Source organism: Belonocnema kinseyi, chromosome 5 (genome assembly GCF_010883055.1).
Source record: "Belonocnema kinseyi isolate 2016_QV_RU_SX_M_011 chromosome 5, B_treatae_v1, whole genome shotgun sequence".
NCBI lineage: Eukaryota > Metazoa > Arthropoda > Insecta > Hymenoptera > Cynipidae > Belonocnema > Belonocnema kinseyi.
In genome coordinates, this window is record NC_046661.1 from 148,011,283 (window position 1) to 148,023,441 (window position 12,159).

At 29.0% G+C, this 12,159-nt stretch overlaps 1 protein-coding gene across 1 annotated transcript in view; it reads right to left on the reverse strand.

Annotated features, from left to right (window-relative positions):
• Positions 1–2,724: 2,724 nt before the first annotated feature.
• The window catches only part of LOC117172888 (facilitated trehalose transporter Tret1-like), a 55,016-nt gene continuing 45,581 nt past the window's right edge, over positions 2,725–12,159 (reverse strand). Inside the window, exon 3 of the mRNA XM_033361175.1 lies at positions 2,725–3,218. Within this exon, the coding sequence (XP_033217066.1) occupies positions 3,204–3,218 (15 nt within the window). The 3' untranslated portion in view covers positions 2,725–3,203. The remainder of the gene's footprint in view (positions 3,219–12,159) is intronic.

The window sequence follows — 12,159 nt, forward strand, 5'->3', positions numbered from 1 at the left end:
AACAATTTTTGGAAAATTCAAAATTTTGCTCAAAACGCTCCGGAAAAATCCAGGCGTATTCCTCGGCTGATTACAAGAACTTTTTATTCTTGACAAATTTTCATAGTTCTAAGCATCGTGTAAGAGTAAAATGATTCACGAATATCTATCGTCCGTCTGCCGCAAACAAAATTTACATTGCCCAACTATCATCAACGTGGAGGTCGACGAATATCGATAGTCTCTCTTTTTTTTTTAAGGGATTTTATATATTTTTTTTTACATTTTTTTATTTTTTTTTTAGGGAGAATTTTTTCCATTCCAGATTCCAATCCGTTGAAATCATTTTGATCCTGCTGTTTCAGAATGTAATTTTGAGAAACAATATAACCAGCAATACATGTTGCAATTAATGCAAAATCTAGTAGTCCTCTGGCGACATTGTTCATTATTACATAATGCTCTTGTTCGTGATTCGTATCTGTGAGTTTCGAAATCACCTAGTTTTGATTGCGACAAATATTTCCTGCTGATTTCTTTACAGAAATCTTTAGTTTTCAATTTAGCTATATTATTCTTGTTGCAAATTTTCCAAATTACTTGCTTGCAATTACACTTGCTGTGTTTCCTGACTGCGCCGCAACTCGACATCAGCCAGCTTTCTTAATTTGTCCTCTCTTTCTATTCGCAGATCCACTTCTGACGTCCGTAGCCAACGGTCCAATTCTATATGTCGTTGAAATGAACTATGTTTCAGCGAACATGCTATCGAACTCCCCCAAACTCTTCTTTCGTGACATAATTTCAACGTTTTTAATTTTGCTAAATTTTCTGAATGTGCGTGTATTTTGAGGTTATGTGTATTAAAAATCTCCCCTGCTGTACTTTCAAACTAAAAAATATTTTTGGCCTAAAACTTGGGACAAAAAAAACAGAGTAACTAATGTCCCGGAACTCACCTTGTTTGTAGACAATTAAAATAGTTTATTTCGACAGAGACCTACATTATTGGAATAGCAGAGATTTGAAAACCAATTCGCAGCTCAAAATAGGGCACATGCATAAAATTTCTAATGATCAGAATACAATTTTTTGTTATCATCCCTCAGAAAATGAGTTTGGGAATGTCCCTTAATACAATTTTATAACATCTCCGTATTCAGTTTGAAAAAAAAATTGTTGTCCACAATTCCCCGAGGGAGATGAACCCGATTCAACACACCACGAAGTATCACATGTCCAACCGTTTTTTTCATTTCCTAACTTATTTTCACACGAAGGGCTATTTCGAGTTGAAAATTTAGGATAATAAATAAGAAGTACTAAGAAAGGTGGATCTGGTCCTAAATTTTAATAATGATAAAAAAAGTTTTTTCTGTAACTATCTTTTGCTTTTTTGATAATTATCCCAATTTAAGACCAGACCCACCTTTTTTAGTGCTTCTTATTTATTATCCAAAATTTTTTAATCGATCTGAAGTTTATTTGGCACAATAAAATTTTGTTGTTACTATCCATCAAAAAGAGTCTGGGCACGGCCGTTATATTTTATAGCAACTCCAAATTCAGTTTTAAAAAAGTTGAATTTTTGTGGAAAAAAGCCGGGGGAACTGTACCCGATTGACCACACGACGAAGTATCACATGCCCTTAATTCCTAGAAAATACGTAATATTATCAACTTGTATAACAATTGTTCAAAATAAGAATGTTACTTATTTAAAAATTGGTTTTAAAAATCAGAAGATTTTTTTTTTAATCTGAAGAATTTTTTTATATAATCTACGGATTTCTGAAGAAAAATTGAAGGAAGCTGAAGATTCATATTTTTGCCACCTGGCAGCACTGGTAAAAGTGGCCAGTTTTATTTCCGTTTTTCATTTTTTTTTATTTGCATTCATTTTCTGCGATCATACATTGAATAAGACATAAATATCATATCCTATTTAATAGAAATGGCAAGGTGATCATCATTTTTCTTATTTATTAATATAAATCATTTGTTTAATCCACAAAAACGTCATGGTTGGTCGATCTTTTTCCTTGAGCTCATAATTTCCTGAATTTCCTTCAAACTTTTTCCCCTCGTTTCAGGCGCAATATAAAAAAAACAATTCCAGTTCCAGTTACACAAAAAGCAGAGAATAAGAAAAAAGTGCCAGGAATCCCATTAAATTCAACAGCAGAATGATATTGCAATTTTATCAAAAAGGCAATAGCGTCATAAATAACGTATGAAAAAGTTATTCCCAAACCCTTCGTATCCAGTGAAAATAATTCCCCAGAATAGACAAAAGCCGTGCTTCCAATTCCAGCATTCTCGACAATTTCATACATCGCTATTCCAAAAAGAGGTACCCAACTAGCTGAAGATACATTCATCTGCATATTAAATTTCAAGAAAAAGAATTTTCCCAGAATTCCCTGGGCTATGGTACCTATGGTAGCAACAATTGGTGTAGAAAAGATTGAACCTATTAGTTTTACACCTCCAAAAACTGATGTCGAATATTCAACTGATAATGAAGGACTATAATCAAAAATTTCTTGAGTGTATGCCATGATTGCCGCATGACCAGAGAGACATTCAGTTGCAAAAATTAGACACAAAATCAATCATGCTTTTCGATTTCTTTTCACGGAAAACAAATTTTTCACACTAATTTCTTTTTCTTCCTTCTCTTTGCTGAAACTCAGAGTTTTCTCTTTCTCTTTTGACCAGTGGGAAGACTCGGACATGAAAGGAAATGTTGGAGTAAAAATTAGAGGTAAAACAATAAGAACAAGGTTCATTGTATTATATGACAAGTAAGCTCCAAGTAGCATGACAAAAAAAATTCCTGCTTTTAGTGAAAGTTTGATCATAGCAAGAAAAATGCTTCTGCTTTTTTATCTTCAATTTCGCTAAGATAAGCAGTTGTTGCACATGAACCTCCTCCATATCCTATTCCAATTGTTACTCTTGATATGCAAAGGACAACCCAATCTCTGGCTAAGAAGATTGTTACAGAGGCTATAATTTGAGGAATTGATAAGACAAGGAGAGTTTTTTTCTACCTATTTTATCTATCATTAGGGCATTCGAAATATATCCCAGGATCATTCTCACATTTACCAGATATGCAATCCACGAACTTTGAGTTTCAGTTACTGGAAATTGGGATTTTTCGCTGGTTAGGTGAGGTAAAGCTGGTGTCGTCCATGAGGCGATGCATCCATAGCCAATCAGTCAGCGAGGCACTAAAACAATAAGAATTTCTTGTTAAAATTGAATATTTTTATGAAAAAAGATCTACTCTATTCGCTCAAGTCTCAGTGGAGCGAAGAGTGTATATCTTTTTTTTAGACAAAAAACTAATTAAAAAATGGTTTTAAATGCATTTTCCGCAATGCAATCGATAATGTTGATTTATATCTTCACGGATTGTGGAATTATATTTACACTGGTTGATTATAACTATCTCTGATGATAATACAGATTCCTTTAAAAATTTCCTTTTTATAGTTTGACGTTTTAATATTTACGCTATTATATATGATACCATCAATTAATAATGATAAGAAGAACAATAATGTATAAGTATAAATAATAATAATGTCCAATTGTTTGCAGAACAGCTATTACATTCCGTTATCAGGATAACGTTAGTTTCGGCAAAAATAATTAAATTAATTTTTAAAGTCTAAAATTTACGAAATTTGAATTAAAAAAAAAATCAAATTCAAAATCCTTTTAAATGACCAATATTCCCATTGCAATCTAAAAAAAAAAACCTTTTCCTTTTTTTCTCCTACAAAAAAAGGAAAAATATTCGTTTTCCCTTTGGACAAAAAATAAAAAATAGGAAAAAAAATGAGAAGGCAACTAACCAAATTCCTTTCTTTCTCATTTTTATTTCTTTAGTCTTTTGTATTGTTATTATTATCAAATCACGATAAAAAAACATTTTTAGATTTTTAACATTGCCGGCTTAAAATTGTATTTTTGTTGTTGTTTTTTGCCTTGATAAGGGTGCTGTATGAGTGCCAAAACTTTGGTGATTATTTCTTGCAAATGTTTTTTTATTGTGATTTGATAATAATAAAAATAAAAAAAAATGAAAGAAATAAAAAAGAAAAGGAAGGGTATTTGGTTGGTTGCCTTCTCCTTTTTCTTTCCTCTTTTTTATTTTTGTCCAAAGGATAAAAATGTGTTCTGAATCCCCAAAATTCTTGAATTCTCCGAAAACCTTGAATTATCTGAATGCTGTGGAATCTCTTAATTTCGCTGAATTCCCTGAAATTCTTGAATTGAGTTTCCTAAAATCCTATTCTTTTTTGTTAATATTCCGAATTCCCTACATTTCTAGAATTTTCGAAACTCCCTGAATTTTCTAAACGCTTTCAATTTGTACGATTTCATAAATATATTTAATTCCTCTAATATTCTGAAATCCCTGAATGCGTTGAATATGCTGAAAGCCCTGAAATCCCTCATTATATTTTTCCTCAAACATATTTTTAATTCTCCGAATTAAAAATATTATCTTGAAATCCTTAAATATTCTAAATTCCATAAAATTTCTTAAATACTCTGATTTTTCTTAAATCTCTGAATTCCTTCAATTCTTCTGAGTTCTGCATTCTTTGCATTATTATGCAATCTTTGTAATTCAGAGAATTTTCAGAATTTAGGAAATTCAAGCAGAATTCGAATAAATAAAAAAGAATAGTAGAATATAAAAAATAGAAAAGAATTCAAAATAATAAGACTGTCAAAATGATCAAGAACAACTAATTATTAAGAAGTAAACTCCCCTCTTAATTTTAACAGGCAAATAAAATTGAGGAAACGCTCAGAGAAAGAAATATCAAAAGAATAATGTTTTTATATACAGTAAAAATGCAAAACTATCACCTGTTATTCCTGCAGTGTATTATAATATAAATTGATTATCTTTTGCAGTCATTATTAAAAAGGTATATTTTCAAAACTTTTAAATAAAAATTCCCAACATTTTCTAATTTTCAATGAATAAATATATTAAAAAAAACATAGAATAAATTTCATAACTATGGAACTTCTTCACAGCACGATGAGTTATGTAACTACTAATGAGTAATCAAAATAAAAAAATTCTTAAAAAATTTTTAAAGAGAATTAGGCAAAAGCTTCAAAAGTATAGTCAATTAAATTTGTTCTAATGTGTTTTTTTACCAATAAATAACTGAAATAAAATGATTAAATGATAAAATCTATTCGAAATCTTTTCCAAATATTTGTGAAATCTTTGGGAAATTATTAAAATCTTTATAAAGTATTTTTTTTTTTTGAAATTGTTGAAATCTTTAGGAAATCATTAACATCTTTGTGTAATCTTTAGAAATACATTTAAATATTTGTAAAATAATAAATATATTTTCGAAAAATTTGATAATATTTTTAAAATTTTTTCAATCTTTGCGAGATATTTTAAATCTTTGGAAATTTTCTTGAAGTATTTAAAATATTCATTTATTTATTTATTCAATTGACGAGCAAGAAGCCCAATTACAGATGTATTCTACAAAGAGTATTTAATTGCTAGTTAAACTAAACCTAAACTAAATATTATCTTAATCTAAACTTATGTAAAATCAACTAGAATGTACGACCTAACACTAGCATAGAAACGGGGGTATGAAGGGCCAAAAACAGTAAGTCCTTCCTTATCTACATCGTTTGCGATTCTGGTCATTCGAGATATTGGTGAATGTTCGCCGAAACTAGATCTGAAGTTATCTAAATGAAATGTGTGAGATGTACAGGGTGGACACGCTTGGGCTTACATACATGGCGAGTTGAATGCTACCCGAATTGCACAACAGCAGAGGAGAAGCCATTATACAGGGGTATTTTCATATTTCGCGCCTTTACAGTTTCATTCGGATCGGCCATTCGGTCAAGTCCGTGCATCTTCGGATCAAGTTTACAATAGTTTCCATGGTTGCGTTCGAAACTTCAAACGGATACAAGTGTCAAAACAATATAGGTTATGTTATATAGTAATTACAAATAATAAAAATGTTTATTTATAATGAAGTGAGACATGTGAACTGAGAATGGAAACTGAGAAGAACTGAGAATGGAAACTATCATGAACTTGATTCGAAGATGCACGGCCTTGGCCGAATGGCCGATCCGAATGCAACTTTAAAGGCGCGAAATATGAAAATACCCCTGTATAATGGCTTCTCCCCTGCTGCTGTGCAATTCGGGTAGCATTCAACTCGCCATGTATGTAAGCCCCAGCGTGTTCACCCTGTATAAGTGGAGCTTCGCAGGGATCTACCCGGTACATGCAGGTGTAAACTTTCAAGTAATTGAGGACAAGTTATGTTTTTATTGACTAACTTGTGCATAAATAGAATATCTTGCGCTTTTCGATGTGACTTCAGAGTACTCATATTTAAAGCAGCAGCAATATGTGAATAGTCGTGCGACAATCGTGGATTAGGAAGCCCTAACTTAATTGCCGCCCACGAGAAAAACCTACGTTGAACCCTTTCCAGTTTTTTAATATGCGAGGCGTACAATAATCAAAATGCTGGAGGAAAGAGATTTTAACATCTAGAAAAATTCCAAGGTCGCGCATGACATGAATAGTTTCGACGACAGATCCATCTATCAGGTATTGGAATTCTAAAGGATATATTTTTCGTGAAAAACGCATCATTTTACACTTAGAAGTATTTAAAGTCGTCCCATTTTCCAGACACCACATATATAAGGCAGTAATATCTTTTTGAACTGCAACAGCGTCCTCAAGGGATGTAATGATACTGTACATTTTTAAATCATCAGCAAAAAGTAAGGCCATAACAATGTTAAATATTTGTATGATATCATTAACATAGATATTAAATAACAGCGGACCCATGTGTGATCCTTGAGGCACGCCAGATGTTGCGGTAAATTCGCAGGAGTATACTTCTTTAAACTTCACAGCAAGCCGCCAGCCTCTCAGATAACTATTGAACCATTCTAATAAATTTCCATGAATTCCAAATGCCTTTAGTTTCTGGATCAACCTCGTGTGATTAACCTTGTCGAAAGTGCGTGAAAAGTCAGTATAAATCACATCAACTTGCTTATAATCATCAAGCGCCTCCGCAATAAACTGAGTGTATAAAATAAGGTTAGTGCACGATGATCTACCAGAAATAAAACCATGCTGCTCCTCGACAATAAAATTTTGGCAACGTGACTAGATTTCCATTGAGAAGGATAGAAACCGGTAGATAAGGATTTAGTAAAAAGGTACCAAATTGGCCTAGATATTGCACAGCAGCAGTTTTTATAGAAAAGAGGAGGGATGCCATCGGGACCAGGACCTTTATTGCAGTTTATTACACTGATCCTCTCAAAAACTTCTGACAAGGCGATTTCAACATTATTAATATCAAGTGTAGAGCTATTTAATTGTTTAAATTTGGGTAGAGCATTCGTCTCATATACGGAAGCAAAGTTTTTCTGCAAATAAATTGGCGATTTCCTGACCAGTTCTGACTTGTTCGTCTTCCAGGTGCATCACGTTAGGCATGTCACTGCAAGATCTATTATTATTGACATGTTTCCAAAAGTGTTTCGGGTTTCTATAAATAGTGTGCTCTACATTATTAATATGAACATTAAGACAATTTTTACGTAAAAGTTTGCACGTAGCCCTTAAGTTAGAGAAAAGTTCGCGATCCGTCTGATTCCTTAAAGTCTTAAATCGATAATGAGCAGCTCTCTTTTGGGCAAGCATATTAACTATGTCTCGAGACATCATCTATAGATAATCGAGTAAACAATGCATCCCAATCTACTGTACCCAGAAAGGAAATTATTGAGGTATAATCAGCATTTTTGAAATCTAGATAAAAGTATGTATCAGAACTTGATGCAATTTTTTCTTTGGAAGAAAAATATCTAGTGGAGGGTGGTATGTATCGCTGAGCAAGAGAGGATCAAGAGATCGGTGCACAGTAGTTGCATAAAGTGATGTAAAAACCAAATCGAGAATCTTACCCGATGTTTTCTGCACTTGATTTTTTTGAAAAATACTAAAATAAAATACTAACAATATTTTCAAAATATTTGATAATATTTGTGAAATTGTTTAAATATTTGCGAAACGTTTGAAATCTTTGGAAAATTATTAAAATCTTTGTGAAATCTTTCTGAATTATTGAAATATTTTTGAAACATTTGTGAAATTATTGAAATGTTTGTGAAATCATTGGGAAATCGTTTATGACTTTGTGAAATCTTTTAAATCTGTCCGAAATCTGGGTGAAATCTGCGAAGTATTTGAAATATTTTTTAATTATTTGGTAATATTTTTAATAATGATTGAAATCTTTGTGGAATCTTTGTAAAATCATTCAAGTCTTTGTGGAATCTTTTAAATCAATCCGAAATCTTTGCGAGGTTTTTGCTATATTTTGCAAATCATTCTAATCGCTGTAAAATCTTCCAGAAATCTTTACGAAATTTTTAAAATATTTGATAATATTTGGAAGACATTCTAAACCTTTTATATCGTTGGGAAATCATTGGAATATTTCTAAAATATTTGAGAAGAAATCTTTGTATTTTGGAAATATTTTTGTAATATTTGATAATATTTGTAAAATGTTTAAATCTTTGCAAAATATTGAAAGCTTTGAAAATTTTCGTAAAATATTTGAAATATTTTTGAAACACTTAGGAAATTATTGAAGAATTCAAGACATCTTTTTAAACTATTCGAAATCTTTGTGAAATTCTGTGAAATCCTTAAAATCTTTGAGAAATCCTCATTAGGCCATTTAAATCTTTATGAAATATTTGAAATATTTATGAATTATTCAGAATTATTCGTAAAAATGATTGAAATTTTTGTCAAATCTTTGCAAAATCATTTAAGTCATTGTGAAATCTTTACAAAATATTTGGTAATATTTGTGAAATTATTTAAATCTTTGTGAAATCTGTGAGAATTATTCGAAACTTTTGATATTTTGGGACATCACTGAAATCTTTTTGAAATCTTTGAAATTTTGAAAATATTTTAGAAATATTTGGCAATGTTTGTGAAATTATTAAAATCTTTGGCAAATTATTAAAATCTTTGTGAAATTTTTCTGAAATCTGTGAAATTTATTTGAAACATTTGTAAAATGCGAAATCTTTACAAATTATTTGAAATGTTTGAAATCCTCGGAAAATGATTGAAATCTTTATAAAAATGTTCTGAATATTTTTAAAATATTTATTATATTGCTTAAATTGTTGAAATCTTCAGGAAATCATTTAAATCTTTGTTAAATCATTTTAACAATCCGAATTTTTTGTGAAATCTTTAGAAAATCATTGAAATGTTCGTAAAATATTTAAAATATTTTGAAAATCATTTGAAAATCATTGAAGTCGTCGTGAAATCTATCTGAAATCCTTGAAATATTTTTGCAATCATTGAAGTCTTTCTGAAATCTTTTAAGACTATCAAAAATCTTTTCAAAATATTTGAAATCTTTTCAAAATATTCTCGAATATTTCTGAAATTCTTCACATTTTTGCGAAAAATTCGAAATCTTTGCGAAATGAATATAATCATTTAAAAATATTTTTGAAGTATTTGATGTATTTTTTAATTTGTTGAAATTTTTGGAAAATTATTTCGTTCTTTGTGAAATCTTTTAAAACTATAATATTTTTAAAATTCTTTAAAGCTTCGGGAAAAATTTTTAATCTTTGGCACTCTTTGTGATATCATTAAAAAATCATTGATGTCTCTGTGAAATATTTTAAATGTTTGATATTATTTTCGAAATGATTGAAATCCTTGGAAAATCATTTAAATCTTTGTGAAATCTTTTAAATCTATCTGAAATCTTCGCGACACTTTTTTAATCTTTAGGAAATCATTTAAATCGTTGTGAAATCTTTCTAAAATCTTTGAAATATTTGGTAATATTTGGGAAATGCTTGGAAATATTTGAAATATTTTTAAAAATACTCGTGAATTTATTAACATCTTCGCCAAATCATTGGGAAATCATTTATGCCATTGCGAAATCCTTACAAAATATTTGAAATATTTGATAATATTTGTGACATTATTGAAATCTTTTTGAAACCTTTGAGAAATATTTGAAAGCTTTGATATCTTTGGGATATCATTGAAATCTTTTTGAAATCTTTGAAATTTTATAAATATTTGGTAATATTCGTGAAATTATTGAAATGCTTGTAAAATCTTTCTGAAATATTTGAAATATTTTTGAAACATTTTTGAAATTATTCAAATGTATGGGAAATCATTTATTATGCCGTTGTGAAATCTTTTTAATCTATCCAAAATCTTTGTGAAATCCATGTGAAATCCAAAGAATTCACAAACACTATAAAATATTTAAAATATTTTACAAAAATTTCAAATGTTTCACAAAGATTTTATAAAGAGTTCGGATAAATTTAAAAGATTTCACAAAGGCATAATGATGCCCTAATAATTTCACAATGATTTCAGTAATTTCACAAATGTTTAAGAATATTTCAAAGATTTCACAAATATTATCAAATATTTTAAAGAGGTCACAAAGATTTCAATAATTTTTCTAAATATTAAAAAATATTTCGCGAAGGTTTTCAGAAAGATTTCATAAAGATTTCAATAATTTCACAAAGATTATCAAATATTTAAAAAATATTTTAAATATTGTACAGAGATTACAATAATTTTCGATTTCAAATTCTTGAAATTCTTGAAATTCTTGAAATTCTTGAATGATTTATAAAAAAATAATTAACATTTTTATGAAATAATTAGGAAATCATTTATGCCTTTGTGAAATCTTTTAAATATATCCGAAATCTTTACGACATTTTTTTAAACTTTGGGAAATCAAACTAATCTTTGTGAAACTTTTTTGAAATCGATACGAAATATTTTAAATATTCAGTAATATTTATAAACTCATTGCAATGTTTCGGAAATATTTGAAACCTTTGATACTTTTGGAAAATCCTTTATATCTTTGTAAAATCTTTTAAATCTATCCAAAATCATTGCAAAATTTGTTTAAAATCTTTGTGATGTCTTTGATGTATTTGTGAAATCATTGAATTTTTTCTAAAATCTTTGTGAAGACAATTTGAAACATTTGCAATATTTGTGAATATATCAAAATCGTTGAAAAATAATCGAAATCTTTGTGCAATCTTTGAAATATTTTCGAAATTTTTATGAAATAATTAAAGTCTTTGTAAACTCTTTTAAATATATCCGAAATTATTACGAAACATTTGAAATCTTTGTGAAATCTTTGCGAAATATTTGTAATATTTTTGAAACACTTTACAATAATTGTGAAAATGATTGAAACCTTTGTGAAATTTTATAAACTGATCCGAAAACATAGCTAAATCATTGAAGTATTTGTAAAATCTTTTAGAACTATTCGAAATCTTTGCGAATTATTTGAAATATTTTATAACATAATGTCCCCAAAACTTTTGACAGTGGCAAATTTTTTTTTCACGCAAAATTCTCCTGATTGCCACTGGAGCATATCATTTTCAGGATGTCTGATGATAGACTAAACAGGCGCATACGTGTTTATCATACTAGTGCGATTTGGGATTTCGCATTTTTAAATTTCAATAACTCGTGCATACATAAACTAAATGCAACTCACAATACATATTTTTCGGTGGAAAAGTTACTGAGAAATGCAAAGATGATAAAAATAATTCAAATAAACTATACTTAAATATTAAATAAAGAAGATAATTAAAATTACTTTTTTGTAATGGCAATTTTATTTTTAAAAATTGGTGTTTTTATGTAATTATCGAAATTGTACTTTTATTTTTTTTAGTTGATGATAAAAGTACATATTTTCAAGAAAAATTACCAACTACACATTAAATAAAATATAAGTATTTTTTATGGTTGTCTGAAAATAAGGTATTTTTAAAGCATAGCAAAATCAGTCAATACTTAATCTAGAAAGGAAAACACATTTAAAAATCTAACAATTAATCAATTTTAATATTGTTTATTGTTTAATCATTGATAATTGAAAAATATTATTTTAAAATATTAATACAGAGCTAAAAGTAAGTTATTCTACGCCTTATTTCGGAAAAGTAGTGCATCCAACGCATACTGCATCACGATTTATAATCACT